This window comes from Anas platyrhynchos, chromosome 2 (assembly GCF_047663525.1).
Source record: "Anas platyrhynchos isolate ZD024472 breed Pekin duck chromosome 2, IASCAAS_PekinDuck_T2T, whole genome shotgun sequence".
NCBI lineage: Eukaryota > Metazoa > Chordata > Aves > Anseriformes > Anatidae > Anas > Anas platyrhynchos.
In genome coordinates this window covers 13555906-13573061 of record NC_092588.1, presented here as the reverse complement: position 1 = coordinate 13573061, position 17156 = coordinate 13555906, and the positions used below count along the sequence as shown (strand labels likewise).

General features: G+C 39.5%; 1 protein-coding gene across 1 annotated transcript in view; it reads right to left on the bottom strand.

Annotated features, from left to right (window-relative positions):
• The window catches only part of ENPP2 (ectonucleotide pyrophosphatase/phosphodiesterase 2), a 72039-nt gene that overhangs the window by 31242 nt on the left and 23641 nt on the right, over positions 1-17156 (bottom strand). Inside the window, 7 exon segments of the mRNA XM_072034358.1 lie at positions 220-292; positions 982-1047; positions 3162-3217; positions 12144-12263; positions 13455-13534; positions 14547-14644; positions 15848-15908. Of these exon segments, the coding sequence (XP_071890459.1) occupies positions 220-292; positions 982-1047; positions 3162-3217; positions 12144-12263; positions 13455-13534; positions 14547-14644; positions 15848-15908 (554 nt within the window).

Below are 17156 nucleotides of genomic sequence, written 5' to 3'. Positions count from 1 at the left end.
GAGATACAGACTACTGAAAGGCATGTGCTGTTCCTTCTCAGAACTGAACCTCACAGGATAAGTCCTTAAACAATAACTTTGCTTTCTCTGGCAGAGGGGATGCATACTGCAGAAATGAGTGAAAAAACTTGCTAAAAATATTACTCCTGAGCAGTGGCAATTATTCCAAAAATGCATTCAAGACGTGTGCTTTTTCTACAGAATAAAATCTGTACTAACCTCCGAGTTGAAAGGACCATATCTGTGGCCAGCAGCATCTGGTTGCTCAGAGTAGAAAGCATAAACATAAGGCCTGAAAGAAAGAAAGGCCTTGTTCAGGACAGCTTTCCTTCAACAACAAAAAGCCCCAGACCTGCCAGGTTGACTCAAATCAAGCCGACCTTGCAAGGAGAGTTGGCTTTATGGAAAAAGAACTGTTTCTCAGTTATATGTTTCCATGGTATGATTAAGCAATTAGTTGTTCTACAACATTATTAAATCCCAGAACACATGCAGGGAGGCACCCGGGGTACCATCTGAGGACACACACTCTTTCTTAGTCTTGTAAGAGGGATCACAACAGCAGCGCGCCTGAGCTATGCAGCCAGCAGCGTGTGCAAACTTGCGTATGAAAAAATAGTCATAATTAAAATCTTAAAGTTTTCCCAGTCCTCAGGGTCCAGAACTAAAAGTGCCATTGCCTATAATAAGGTTGTTAAACCATATTAGACTCAGTAGGGTAAGAACAATCCAAGTTAAGCCATGTAACTAAATGCTTCAAGATAGCAAAGAAATTCATATCATACATCTATTGAGAAGAATTAAAACACTGATGGTTAAAAGCTGGGATCAAAACAACAAAAACAAACAAAAAGCAACAGCAACGACAAAAAACAAATCCTTCACTCAATGATAGCATAACAAAATTAAATTTCCCCTTGCTCTTCCAGCTACTTTTAGAGGAGGACAAGCTAGCAGTTATCCAACAACAGGTTGAATTACCTTTCATTATCCGGAAGGGTCAGCCACTGCAGTATTGTTAATATTCTGCGCTCGTGGGGGATGACACTAGACCACAAAATGTAAATATATGCCTTGTTATCATAGAGTACAAAAAAGCATCAAAACAGCTTTGCTAAGAACTGGTTCTAACATGATTAAAATCAATCATAACAATGTCATTTCCTTTTACTATGTTGTATCTTCTTTCTTCTTGTTTGGTACTGATTCTTATTTTGCAAACAAACACTTCAGGCCTCCTGGATGTCCACATACTCCAAAAGAAAGAGGATTAAAAGTCCATAACTGAAGCCAGAACCCAAGGTAGAAAACCTAAGCACTCTATATAACAGTGAATAAACACCATTATGGTAGCTTTAACCCAGATGAACTGCCTTTATGCACAATAGTGCTGCCATTGGATAGCTGGCATGAGTAAAAACCATGAAATTGCTCACATCAGTACAAGACTAAATGCTAGTCTTGAAGACATTGGAAAAGTTCCCATTGACTTAATAATAACTAAATTTAGGATGAAGATGGTGCAAATCACACCAGAGCCATCTGAAATATCAGGCAATCAGCATGGTGACTCACACAACTTTTACAACTTCTCACTCTGCAGAACAGATTCATCCCATTTCACTGTTTGTATCCCGAGACTTTTAACTTGGCTGCTAAGGCCAAACTCATGCTATGAAAATGACTAAACTTATGAACAGCTGTTACATTTCAAAATACCTCATCTTAAGAGAGCTCTGCAAATCAGTGACCATGCAATTATTATAATACGATAGCATTTGTTGGTCCAGATTCCTTTAAATCAACTGCACAATCCCAAGGCAGGAATCATTTACAACCATCTTAGATTTGCCATATTGAATCGAATTCATCATTTACTGTTAGAATGTTTTACAAAGAAATATATAAATGCCAACAGCCATATTGAAACAAGTTACTTCCTAATGCCTTATACAGCAACAGTGGTCATCTGTCCCCAGCTACACGGAAAACTTTCAGTTGTAAAACAACTATGCAAACTAGGCAATATCATAAGGCAGAATAGTAATGTTAGGTATTGCCCAGTTTTGAAACTTACTAGTTGTACAAATTGAAGAAAAAAAAAAAAAAAAAAAACAACTCCATTATTTCTATTAATTCATTTGAGACTAAGATGTTGTTAAACACTACTAATTTCCTTAGAAAGTTTTCCTGAAAATTTTCCCTCAAAACATACCATGCCTCAGATTAAATAACACAGTTTTAAGAAGGATATATTTCATTCATACATAAAGTGGCTGAATTACTCTCTTATTATTGACATACATATGACATAACCTTTGTTACCTTCCCTAACATTTTATATCCCCAAGCTTGCATCATCCCAGGTATTTATGGCGACTCTGTAGTTGTAAGTGCTTAGAAATGGCAAGAATTTCTATATTTTGTAGAGCACCAGACTGAAGCTCTGTCAGGTAACTGTTTTGTAAGCCTGAACATAAGCACTGTACATGGTCAATTTTATTATTCCCTCCATATGCTATATGATATTTAGAGTAGCAAACAGCTTACTCCTAAAGGAATTAAAAATAATAATAAATACAGAGATTGATTCACCTGAATTCCTCAGAACTGATAGAAATGTTCAGTTTTAGTTAGGAAGATATGTCTTAGTTCCCCTACGAGGGAAACTAATTCAGAACCATTAAAAAGCAGAATAAATAGCAAAGAGCCTCAAGACTGTCTCTTAAGAAATGGGAACTGGATATCTTATTCAGAGGCCAGGCTGGATTGTAAAATGAGTGAGTCAATTAGGCTGTTGATGTCAAATGACATAAGGACAATATGAGAGTCTTCCACAAATACTCAGAAGTCTAGAAGACTGTGCCAGCAATACTAAAAGACAAATAACACACAGTCAAATGAAGGAAAGAAATTTCTGACAGTCATACTTTTGTTCAAACAACTGCTAAAAATTAGTGTATAAACTTAAAGTAGCAAACTGTCGCGTTAGCTTTAGTTATCAGAAACATTGCACAAATGAAACAAGGGAGGCTTACAGGTACAGTCTCCAACTGGGCAGCTATCAAATGCTTAGAGGAAGGAAAACAATTAATAAACATTTGCATTGAATTAATTCTGATTTATTAGTTACAAATCTCCAGAAAATAGAGGGCACTTACACAGACCAGAAGAATGTGCCAGCTTTCACCCCTTGCTTGGCTGCAGTAATCCAAATCTAATGAGGAAAATATAAGAGGATTAGAATATGTTCAGATCTTTAATGACTCTCTGACATCAAAATAAAATGTTTTCAAGGCACATTCTTCTACCCTGAGCCTAGAAATAAAAATTGCAGGCTCCAGCCTCCATGCCTAATTCAAACTCATGGAGTGACAAACCTATGCAGATTCTGTAGCAGTGGATCAGCTGCTGCGTTGTAGATAGATTCACCCCTAAATCTTTGATACTTTTAATGCAGAGAGTTAAGATACATAGCCAGAAATTACTTAGGCACCCCACACCGTTTCATTTTCATGAAGCAGACCACATCTCACCTGAGCCCTTTAGTATTCAAGTTTTGGAGGATACCGTTAGGAAAGAACACGGCTCAATATTCATCAGGGCCTATATAAAGATCCTCTATATAAAGATCCCTCTTTCCCTATGCACCTTCCTCCACAGGAGTTTAAGAACTATTTAAGCTCACACAATGTGGAAATGACAGAAACAATCTCCATTTTCAATTTTATTTTTTAATCCATCTATTTTTATGGCTGTAAAACAGTTTGTAGCAGTAAGTTCTACAGTGTAATCACGCCCAGTGAGTATATTTTTCTTTTGTTTGGTTTAAACCTGCCAATGTCACAGGGGTTACAGTACTATTCCCATTCCTTAATTCTTTCTCTTCTCTCTTCTATAAAACATTCATCATTTTCATCTAAACCTCACCTATAATCCTCCTCTATTCTTTTTCAAGCAAGAATAGCATTCATTTGTTTGATCTTTCTTTAATGAAAGACACACCATACCTCTGGTTATCCTCATCACTCTCTCTCTCTTTTTTTTTTTTTTTCTCTCCTAAGGATACCTATACAAGGCAAGGGAATGAGAATGTCTAATTATGGACTTTCCTGACATTTCATTTGTAGCCTGCCAACACTGAATTTCTTTTGCAAGGAAATAACCAAATTATTGTAAAACCTATTTCAAAAGTGGCAATGACTTAAAGGCCAACATTACACATACAAGTAGAAAATTGTTTTCCCATGTTGTTATATATGCATACTACAATTTATACATTTTGAGACCATTTAAGGTAAAGGATAGTTCCCTTCCTTGATAATTGCAAAATCTTTCATTTATTTTAAATCAACTCTTCAAAAGTACATTCAAGGGCACTCTACCTTGCTCAAACAGGCACTTATGAACTGTAATCTGGGCATGCATTATCCAAATGTCATGCCTAAATTATTCATGCATTAGTCTTAATTGAAATAAATTTGCAGAGTCTAATGAAAGATCATTTCTGCACTGAGGCTATAATTAATTGCAACTAAATATGGATATTGTTATGCTCATAATTAATGGAAAAATTGATCAACTGTTCCTATTCAGTGTCCTGGATACACCTCTTAACTTATCCCTGCATCTTTTACTCTTCCAAATCTTACTGGAATCAATCCAGTTAATTTAAAATCATAGCTACAGAAGAATGTGTTTTCATTACACTCTAACTTTCTGGTAACGTATCCTCTTTTTCAGGGAAGAATACATCCATGGTAACTCTATAGAATTGGTTGTTTAATAAATAAATGCAGCAATAACCAGAGCAGAATGGCCATGGGTTTGAAATAATGTTGGAATTTGGTTTTGAGTTGTCAAACAACAGGAAGACTGTTTTCAAATGCTGACAGACCAGCACTGTCAGGATGGGACATAAAAATGTGGGTGAATGTGAAGAGAGACAAGCAAGGGTGCCTTCAAGCTGGAAACTAAATGTTGTAGTCAGGGGTGTGATGGTAATGCAAGGATACATCCACAAGCTCGTTTGTGTCATGTATGTCAGCAAAGGGTATATAACCTCAGCCCAAACCCAGTGTCTAACTAAGATAGGAGCTACTCCATATTCATTAGTGGTTCTTGGGCTTCCCATGTGAAAAAGAGCCAACATTTAAAGCAAATACGTTTTCCATTGCACTGTAGATTTATTCCTAGAGCAGAACCCTGCCATGGCAGAGAAGAGAGGTCAAATATAAATTTAGTATGAGTGTCAGCTCCACTGCTGTTATGCTCTTTGGTCTTGCTGTACTTGGAAAACCATTGTCCCTCCAGAGCTGCAGTGGATTTATTTTTCTTTGAAAGTGTTTGTGTTCTGCAAAGTTTAAATAATTTTGCAGATATCTTTGGGAAGGTACCAACAAACTAAGTCCAGGGAATTCAGTATTTGGATTTACCATCTGTTAACTCTAGTTTGGCTTCAGACTGCACAGGCCCAGGTGGTCCTGTCTGCCTCTTGTTGACTAAATGAGACCTGCCAGGTCCCACCCTCAGCAGCTGAAGCTGTCCCGTGCTGCTCCTGAGTGTTAGCATGCTAAAATCAACCACAGCGCTGTCTGTTTTAGACAGTGATTTTAAACATGTGCCACAAGACACCCTTTCTCTGGCCAAGTGAGTAAAACAGTAGTCATCTTGACAGATGAATAATTAGGCCCAGTGTACATTGCCAAGATGCCCTGCTTGCCTGCAAGAAGTCGGTAGCTATTTTTTATTCCAGTGGAGCATACAGCATGCTTCATGTGTGCCACATGAAAACAGCATGAACACCATCTAGACCAGGGAGCAATGCAAGCAGCCATCCACTGCCCACTTGCACACAGGAGCCAAAGACACACAGGGCTTTACCAAGGGGCACTTGCAAGACTCTGTAATTCTAGGAAGCTTCTGCAAAGCTCTTACCAAAGAAGTAATGAGAAGCAAAACCTTCTCTTAACTCTCATCCAAGTCTAGGTAGCAGGAGAGACAAGCCTGCAGAGTGAATACTGCTATGTTTTAAACCAGCTTTCAAAAGAGCAGAAAAAGTAGTGGTATTGCCACAGTCCTTGAAGAGCTTCTCCTATATCAGGCTGCAGGGTCTGACAGTCTCTCCCAGTTGATCTGAGCAGAGATCACCCCTAGTTTGCACTCCTAGGCGAGCAGTAAGGGGAGAGCAGCACTGTCCCTTCCAAAGGCACCCAGACAGGCTTTAGACAGGGAAAAACTGCACCCTCCCTGCTCCCAAGTATTTCACCTCGGGAATGCGGCAATTTACATTGGCATTAACTATTTGGATGAGGAAAGGTGTCTGCTGCACTTAAAATAAGCTCAACAGCTAAGACAGTGATCCATTAAAGTCCAAGACCAACAAGTCAAATAAGCCCGTATCTGACGCAACATCTGAGAAGTGAGTCTGAATTGGCTCCATCATGACTTTGCTAGGCAGAGCCTGGTTCAACCCAGGGTTGCAAGATGTACTACTAGACGCTTCCCCATTTTTTAACAAGAAGAAAAAAAAAAAAAAAAGCCTTTGGTTTATTTAAAAACTAAGTAATAAACTCAGTATGATTCAACATCACACCTAAAGCCACTACACCATAACAAAATATTTGCCGAGGCATCTCATAGCAATTAGAGAAGCAGCAGCAGTCATCCAGGTAGAAGACTTTCCATCCACATTATCCAAGCTTTACTTTAAAGCAAAGTTTTAGTGTTTTAGAGCTGTGACAGTTCACTGGTGAACATAGTGATAGCAGTCCCTACCTCTCTACCAGAAGAGCCCTTTGTAGCCAGCCCCTTTACCAGTTAGCTAAAATTAAACAACAGACTGTCAGCTGGAGCAGCTGATGGGGGCACACAAATTTACTTCCTACCCTCAGCTATAGGATATTAACTCCAGCAGAAAAGCAGGGCAAACCTTATTACGCTCTACAACTACCTAAAAGGAAGGTGTGGGGAGCTGGGTGTCAGCCTATTCTTGCAGGTAACTAGTGATAGGACTAGAGGGAATGGCCTTAAGTTGCACCAAGGGAAGTTCAGGCTGGAAATGAGGAGACATTTCTGCTCAGAAAGAACAGTCAGGCACTGGGACGGGTTGCCCAGGAAGGTGGTGGAGTCCCCGTCCCTGGGGGTGTTCAAGGAAAGGTTGGACGTGGTGCTTGGGGACATGGTTTAGTGGGTGACATTGGTGGTAGGGGGATGGTTGGACCAGGTGATCCTGGAGGGCTTTTCCAACCTGAATGATTCTAAACCATTAGCAATGAACCTCATCACCAAAGAACATCTCTCAGTGTCATTAAATTAAATTCACTGACTTTCAAGACAGAGTGCTTCTCCTAGGCTGACAGTATAGGCTTCATGTTAATCTATGTAGGATAGAAAAGAAAAAATTGAGGTGATGCCCTCTCAACCTCTTCCATCCAGAACAATCAAAATTAGGAATGGAATAGCGGTTATTGTTTCATTTCCTCTCTGTTGGTTAGAGCCACAGTCCTAAAGTTTATTAATCCTAGATGTTCCAGTACTGAGCATGTAAACGCAATGTGTTATATATACTCTGTGGCTGGTCACATCTGTTCAGGTCACTTATCATAAAGTTTGCCATGTTAGGCATTGCAAGGTCAGTACCATTTGTGAGCTTATGTAATTTATTTGCCATATGTAAATACTTTGGTTTTAACTGTTAATATGTTAGAATTTTATAGTCAGCAGTTTAACTACATCTGATGTGCACCCCAGGTTTTCATACGGGATATGACTTTTATTAAAAAAATAAAATAAAAAAAATAACCACTCTGTTTTTGTATTGTGTCAAGGAATTAGAAGATACCTAATTTTTTCAAGAGAAAGAACTCTTAAACTATGGAACCATAGATTCAACTGATAAATGTCCCAAAATGTAATACACGTTATTATCTAGATGTATGCCAAAAACATCTCCAGTAAGCTAAATTACTTTAAATTTTGTATCTTCCTTGTTGAAAGACTACAATTCTTCTCCTTTATTTATAGCCAAAAAAATAGAGAAACTGAGCAACACTTCAGGTGGCTGTGCCATATGCAACATGCAAGTCCCAGGTTCTCCCTTTTTTTGATCACTAGACACGTGTTCACATAAATAATATAAACAAAATTCAAGATAGCTGTGGAACTGCCTTTGAAGACCTGCACAAAAAATGTAGCACCTCCCTACTTTTAATCTTCCGAGAATAAATAAGTGCCCCTAACTTTGTGAAGGCTGCCCAGTAACTTGTTGCATCACCAAAGAACCAGCAGCGGCACACCTCAGGTCAGGGCCGACAGGAGGGACATTTCTGAGGCCTGGCCCTCGGGGACAATTGTGCAAACACGCTCATGGTCCAGGGAAAGGAAATTCATGTTAGGAACAGAGGTTGCACAGACACCCACTGTGGCTGAGAGGGCAATTCATGAATGGGAAATCCCTTCCATGCTTAGCCAGAGTTGGGGAGGGGTCATTACAGTGTTTCCCAAATGTGTACAAGATTGGTGCAGGCATGCAGAATTAATTTGGCATGATGGAGCCAAATGTTACACTCCTGCATCATTTGCACTTTGCCTGCCAACAATGTAAAAGGTGGACTCATGACTTCCACATGCCTTACTCTTAACAGGACACAAACTTATTAAGTCTTGACAACTAAGCATTGTCTCCTGCCCACGCAGAATATTTTGGTTCACGAGGCCTATCAAATAATTATACAGAATCATAGAGGCCTGTGGATTTCTGAGAAGAGACTTATCTCCTCTAGGGAACCTGCTTTGGGATGGGGGTTGGACCCGATGATCTCTTGAGGTCCCTTCCAACCCCTACAATTCTGTGATTGTGATCTTTGGACGGAAACTCAAATAACAGCTGGGCAACCTTCTCAAGGGGACTCTCTGTCCTCATGAACTACAATCCTCATAAAACTGTGGTTTTATACCTGTTATCTTCTGATCTTGGGGAAGCCAAAAGATTGTGAAAAATCCTTAAGAAAAGCAAAGTATCGCCTGTAGTGTAAGCTTAAGCTTGCTACGTCAAATCAAGAAAACTACTACATGGAAAACTACTACTAAACAGAAGCCAAAGGCAGCTGGGGGCCTAATTTAAGCACTTGACTTCAGTGGTTGAAGTTACTTGGATGAAAGTCTGTGTCATGAAAAACGAGCAGTGAAGTTTGTTTATCCTTGGAGCGCATGAGCCCTGATGCTCACCATTTCTGTGAGATGCTGTAGCAATACAACAAGGACTGGTTATGCGGCTGTTTCCTGTCAAACACTTGGGTCTTAAAAACAATGTGTTTTTAAGCTTGTACAATAAATCAAATTTTAATACTAAATCAAAAAGACACGGTTCAGGAAGTCTCACCATCAGTTAGAGGATCTCAAAACACTTCCAAAGCTACCTTCTCCCTCCTCCTCCCTTTCCTAATGCTCTTAAAATTAATTTCTCGTAATTCCTTGCGTGGAAACATTCAGCTACTCATCTGCCAAACCCCATGAAGTCGCATGTTAATTTGGCTGCTTCCCAACAAAGCACTCACTATAAGAACATTTTTTTATTTTTTTTTTTAAATGGCAGTAACAACACACACCACACATTTTAACAAAGCTACATACAGTAGGTCAGTTTCCAGGAGCAAGAAAGTATTTCAAGAATGATCAACTTTCAATGACATTGTCTTTAAGGCAGTTTTAGCTATAACCTGAAACTGGGGACTCAGAATTTTTTCTGCTTTCCTAGGGAAAATGAGTAGTTTTGGATAATAATTCCCAGTTCTGTGCAAACTAAGCGCCTCTCTGAAGTTGAGTACTCCAGTTTGAGACCCATGACCTAGAAGGAATAAAAATTTGTGATATGCAGAAAAGATTCCCCTCTGTCTCCCTTAATTTTTCTGTCTTGTCTTTGACTAACCAGCTATTTTTGGCAGTTTTATCAATGTGATATTTAGATAAAATTATAAAAAGGATTTAGAAAGGGACTGTAACTTATCTACACATAGAAGAAAGATTTTTTTTTTTCCATCAAAATCTATGCCCTCTGAATTTTAGTAGCTTATCATCACACTTTCTTCATTTTGCTAATAAAGATATGCAAAACATGCATTTCCTCCGTGTCAGAGATGGGATCATTTATGTCATTACCTAGGCACTATGGCCACTCTATCTGGTTTGTCTAACTTACAGGTTCTCCTCATATTAAGTGTGTGGGGATTCAGTTATAGCCCTTCCTCTAAGCATGTGTTTCCAATTCTCCAAGGATATTTCCAGCTCATTACATGATTCCTGTGTTTTTGCATTCTAACACTTCTTTGGATCAGCTGTTTTACTTTATCATCCTTACTTGTGTATGCAACACTCCCCCCTATCCTCTGAGATTTTTTTTTTTTTCCCAGCGTATGGTCATTCGCAGTTGTGTAACTTCCTCAAGCTCTTCTCAGCTGACATTTTTCATGATCCTTGTTTACAATCCAGAGCGACTGTTATTCTCTGCAACAGCAGAGGTGTTTCTAACGGGTGGGAGTTGGAATTACCCAATACCCCCCACTCAACACCACAGGTGATGCAATATACATAGGCTTGTATTGAAATTTAAAAGTATGGCAGTTTAGAGACAGAGACATTTGCACACCCAAAAGTTGGTTTCCCAGTAATTCCTATCTAAATTTGGCTAAGGCAAAACACGCAATTAAATTTGCAATGCACAATTAAATTGCAGCTGCTTAAGAAGTTGTAAAGCAGGTGTTGAGCCTCAATATTGTCTATGAGCTCAATGCCTGACTGAAGCAAGGGATGTGTGGCTGCCACTAGGTGTGTGACTGGCTACGATGGAGAAGAGGCTACCACCTGTCCCCCACTTTCACTGCTCCTAGTTTTGATTTTGCTTCTTTGCTCAAATCTAGGAAGGTAACAGCCAGGTATGTTTCTCAACCTCTCCTCTCCACGCAACCCAAGCTAAAAGCTAACCCAGGTCATAGCTGTGCGAAGGAGTGACCACGCTCTGTTACTGCTGACTAATGTAACAAGAGCACAAATACCTCATTCTGGCTCAGCTACAGACAGAGACATCTGCCTGTCACACATCTGCCTGCAGCTCTAAATTGCCTTGTCTTGCATTTGTTGTGGACTAAAACCACATGCAGACAAATAACACACATGCTTGCTAAGCCTAAAACCATCTGAGTAACTTCCTTTAGTCTTCTGGGATATTAATGTCTTAGTGATTTGGGGGATGACGCTGATCACTTGAGCAAATATCAATGACACGTTATGGCATTCCAAATCTCCTTCCAATTTCTACCTCCATTACCCCACTCTTTTTCTGCATTAACTGGTCAGGAAGTTTTTAAACTACAGTCCCCCAAGTAATCAGTGCAGTGATATGTTCATGTACTTTGGCTGCATGCAAGTAAAACTTAGTATTTTAACATAAACCCATTTTTGGTGGCAGTTTAAAGCCACCACAGCATGCACTACTAATGGGGGAAAGCTCAGCAGAAGCAAAGGGACCTTTTCTTTGAAACCTTAGAAAGAGGTTGTTTCCTTGCCCAAAATAAGGATTCAGAGCTGGAGAAAACTGATTGCAACACTAACCTAAGAGAGAGAGCCCCATTCAGCCACCATTACTGTGTTCAAGGCAAAATTAATTCACAAACTTCTGTGACCTCTGCAGCAAGTCAGGCAACAGCGATCACTTGTGGACTTAACAAATAATAATTATGAAGTTGTGCCATGCTGCTCTGACAGAACATTAATACTAAAACTGCCACAAGAACATTACTAGGACGAAAACCTGAGAAACCCATAATGAAAAGGAAACATTATGCCACGGTGATGAAAATATAGTAATTCGTGTTAAACTACTGCCTAAAGTGAGGGTTTTTCCTAGCCACATCTAATTTATACTTATCAACACAAGCACCCCTCCATAATCAATGGCTTTATTATTCTGAAAAGCAAAAGTCAACTCAAAATGTTACATTAAATTGATAGACACAGGGCCAGCCATGGGGAGATTAGGTACAAATTGTTCACAGATGTATTTTTTTAATTATTATTATTGGCTATGTTCCACAGCACAGGGGGAGGGGAGGGAGGAAGGAGAGAGGAGGAGGGAATCTGAAACTTACTGGTTGACCTCCCCACCATCTGTGATTGAATTTCTCTCGCCCTCGAAGACTGAAGCTGGCATCAAACACTGGGTCATACATCGAATTGCCAACGATTCCATGTGATTCAGGATAGAGTCCCTTTGTGCAGAAGTAGATTAATTAGTAAAACCCTAATGCACACAGACCCAGTTCCCCATAGCTATCTGCAAATACTGCTAAATTGTTTTAAAATAGGTGTCTTCGCCAATGCACACCAGAAAAGGCTTTAACTTTAAGATAAGCACATATAAAACTGACTGTAACAACAAAAACAGCAGGAGATGAATGAATTGTGCTAAAAAAAAAAAAAAGGGGGGGGGGGGCACAAAAACTTCTGGTACTGGATATTTTAAAATATTTTCACACTGGTTAAGAGTTAGAGGTCATCAAAAGTAAGCAAAAAAAAAAAAAAAGATTGATTTAAACTTTCAGTTCCTCTTGAATTCCTCATGAATTCCCTTTCTGGAAACAGTAATTCATTTTCTGGTAACAAGAGTAACACTTTGCATTTGATAATATTTTATCTCCACCAGTTCCTCTGTGAGATAAGAGTTATTTCTAAGAAGAAACCAAAGCAAGTCACCAAAATTGTGGTATAAACCCAGAGGCTTTGTATCACAATTTCTCCATCAGTAAAGGTGATTTAGGAGATTTTTGTTCTTCTCCCTTTCTCTCCACCCTCTTCCACCCCCTTCTCTCTTTGGAGTTAACATTTGTGCAGAGGCTGCAGGAAGAAAAAGAAGGAAAAAAAAACACGTGGCTGCTGCTTTGGGAGCACTGTCATAAGAAGCGTGCGCATCCCAGGGTGGGGACAGCCTGGCCACCAGCCGTGCCACCAGAGCACAGAAGTGATGGCTCCTTTTCTGCAGAGCCAATGCAGCATCCAGACACACTCAGCAGCTGTAAATTTTAAGGCGGCTGCTAAGACAGCCCTACTGACTTCAGCTACTCCAATGAAGGAACAACTGCTGGTTGTATTCTGGGTAGGATTTCAGGGTTGTTTGTTTTTTCCCCCCTCCTAGAAAAACCATGACCTGTAATTACACAGCAGTACAAATAACTGCAAAAACAGGCATAAGAAATTGCAGGAAAGTTGTATTGCTGTGCATAATAGTGAGAAACAATTTACTTCAGAACTTCAAAATACTGAAAAAAAATACTTAACATAACTGAAGGCAGAAAAGGATAGACAGCAAAGCAGTTTTACTTTTAAAAATCTCATTTCCCACAACCCACATTTCTAATGAAGTGCAACATTTTATCAACAAAAACTCCTTCACAGGGACTTACAGTAGCAAGGGTGTACAAGTTGGGGAAGGTTTTTGTAGGGTAGACAGGCCTCATGTAAGGAGAATGTGTTCCACAAGATCCTGAAAAATCAATGGGGAATGCAAACATTAGCAAGTGAAGCTCTGAGACATGAAAAACAAAAATACAGGGAATCATTTGTTTTAACTGAAAATGCTGCAGAAACTGGTTAAATTTTAACCAATTTAAATGAACATTCTGCTTCTTAACATTGGCAAGTCTTCCCGCGGGACAGCGGTAAATCTACTCACACACTCTGAGCTTCACAATAAACAAGTGAAACAATGCTGCCAGCACTACAAAACCAGCTAGATTTCCATGGACTGTTTTCCTTTCTAAGCTAGCCTCCTTTCAGTGTCCATAGCCATTGGAAGTGTCTTGCTGTTAAGTAAAACGATTTGAGAAATCACAGGCTAATTTTAAGTGACAAATATACTAAGGCTGGCGTTTCACAATAGGCTTTGGCCACAGCTCCACAGATGGCTACACAAATACAAGAGCCAGCAAACACACACGCAAACAAAAAGCCACCACGCTTTTCAAGGGTATGGGCACACACACAAACTACCACTCTATACTGAGAAGCTCAAATATACAGTGCCTCCAGTACACCACAAAAACCAGGACCCATGTCTTTAACATTTGTGACTCAAGTGGAACATTTTGCGGGTACCTCCCAACTAGCCTTTAAGAGGGCATGATACATATCATATACTGAAGAATCACTTCTTTGCTGGCAAAACCAAATTAACACCACCGATTCTGATCTGCAATCCCCAAAGCAGCTCTCTCCCCACTCCTTGTTTCGTGCTGTTTTAGTCAGGGTGCTTCAAGCCACCGGGTGATATCATCTAAACCAAATGGGACTTCTGCCATTTTGCTTTGGGGGGATGACACAAAAACCAAACAAAAAAAAAATCTTTATTAGACCCTTGAATCAGAAGAGCCCTGCATTTGGCACAGCCCTTCTACCCGCCAGCACCATGCTGACTTTTGTTGCTCAATACACAATGAAAACAACTGAACTGCAAAAAGATTGTCTTTCATATATTGTAGTAAAACAGATGTACTCACTCAATTTTTCAATATTGGGCATGACCTTGTTCCCTTTCTTCATATATGATGCACGGAAACCATCAACAGAGAAAATGATCAAAGGAGGACGAACAAAGCTGAAGAATAGAAGCAGCATGAACTAAGTCAGCATTTCTAAATTATTTTTAATTTCTACTTGCTCACGGAGGCTCCAGAGAACTTCAAGTATAGTTACTACATATGCTGTGTGTCTATAAGATTTTGCTTACTTAACAAATCAGCACAAACTGATAATCTTCATGCTTACTAACATCCAGAGTTTGGTTGTGTGGTCACAGTTAGTTAAAGGGCTGAGTTCCAACATAAAAGACATTTTCCCTGAGCAGCCAAAAGCATACAGCCCAAAAAGGCAGATGTTTACAGACAGAGATGGAGAAGAGAAAAAAAAATAGTATGCATGAGTACCCACCCTATAACACAATCTGTAATTAAAAACCACGTTTTATGACAGCTGGTCTTCTCTCTTTACAAACAAAAGTCCATGTGGCATTTTGTGTGCTCCGTGAGGCAGAGAACATTCTCATATACTAAAGATGATGGTATTTCATGCTATTTTATTGTACTTCTGTTTGCTACTTCTACTTGGATTTGAACCCAAGCAGGCATAGATGTGTCCTGGACAGGTGTGTCTGGGTCACCTGCTGAAGGGTAAGAAGCTGTCATTGTCACCAGGAGGAGGGGCTCCTATCTCCTCCAACTATCCTGATAGCACAGACTGAGCTGCAACCTGACATGGCACCTAAGCAGATGCTTGCTTACTTTTAAGCATAATAGTGAGCCAACTGGTTTCAGAATTTCTTATGTTTTCAGTGTTATTCCTGTGCTTGTTATTCTAAGTCAAGGCTATATCCCCATTGCAATTTTGAAATCCTTTCACTTAGGAAGACAGCATTAATCCAAAATTCAGTTTTTAAAAATGACCTGAGCTGTGTTCATACGTGGCTCAGTCTGAATTTTAGTGGTCAGGAAAAGATCTCCGCAGTCTTCAAGAGAGTTTGGTTACTTTTCCTACATACATAAGTGAAACAGACAAAGCTACCAGCAGGTGATCAAATGACAAGAGTGCAGGCCCTCATACACCTCTACTCATCCAACAGCTCAAAGACAAATGAGCTGCAATATTATCAGCCCAATTGTACAAATGGTGAAGCGCAGGAAAGCAACCTACTCATAACCATTCAGCAAAGGCATTACAGGGACAGTACAGAAACATGATGTTCAGAGTGCTGGACAACTGGCCTTCCTGCACTTGGCTTTGGGGTTGCAAGCACAGCACTTACCCTGCTGGACATTCAGGAGTTTTTATCTCTTCACAGTCATCATCCACCCAGTGGGTTTCTCCTACCAGGAAAGTAAAATCAGAGTTTAAAATGCATATATTTATATATATGTGGATACAGCTACAGGTTTCAGAGAACGTTTCAAAAGAAATAAAGTCTACCTCTAGCTAATGATGACCAAATAACGACCAGGTATCTTCCACAAAGCTGAACAAATGCTGAACATTTGTTCAGCTGAACAAATCTGGTTATATTCTACTCAATAACAATATCCAAACTATCACTGCTATAATCATATCTTAAGACTGGAGTTAAAAGTCTCTTTTTGCCTGAGGGAAACAGTGGTAAAAGCTTTAGGCACAGTGGTCATGTTTTGTTTTGTCGTTGTTTTAATTATCATTTTCAATCTGTCAAAAAAAAAAAACAAAAAACTGGTAGTGCTGCTTCAAGCTGTGAATTCATACCCTCCTTCCTACCAGCTCTGATGTTTCTGTGAGCTGCCTCAGCTGGCTAAAGACACAAAACAAAACACATTCTGTGGAAGAAAAACAGCCCTAAATGGTTTCCAGCTGGTTTACAGAGTTGATCAACTCATGGATCAGGTGAGACTCAGGCACAGCTAAAAAGAGCATTAATGTTCTTTCAGAGCTAGCTTAGTTAAAATTACTTTATGTAATCAACTATTTTCTTAAGGTTTTCACTACTGAATGCTGACTATAGACCAGCTCATGACTTGCATTTTCACAGGTCAATTGAAAAACAAATTATTAGCTAATGAGGTTCACTTCCTGAACCTGGCACTATTAAGGGAACTGCAGCTCAATTAAAAGAACAAAACAAAAAGCACCATAGAAAAGATCTGCAGGAAATGTGTCCTGCAGCAATTCCAATTGACCATGACAGGAGGTGGAGGGACGATTTCCAAGAAGAAAAAAAAAAAAAAAAAACACACACTATCCTCAGATAGGCACGAGCACGAATAAAGAGGAAACACTGTTCTCACATAACGCTTATTCCTGTCAGGATGCCAGGGTCATTGAGATCATTTGTTATTAACCAATTAAACAAAGATTATGTACATTAAAACAGGAGACATGTAAATTCCTCTGTCTTGACCCTTGTAAGAGGGAGCTCAAAAAAAAGGCAGAAACTGAGAACCATACCAGTATTTAAGCAATTTCAGCCTTGGGTCTCATTGGGAAGGGGAAGAATGTAATCTCCGGGGACTTGCTGGAAGACGCATTATTTCACCTGGATTCCCAACAGCAAAACTCAAGTAAAGAAGAAAATCCCATTTTCAGTGTGTGGA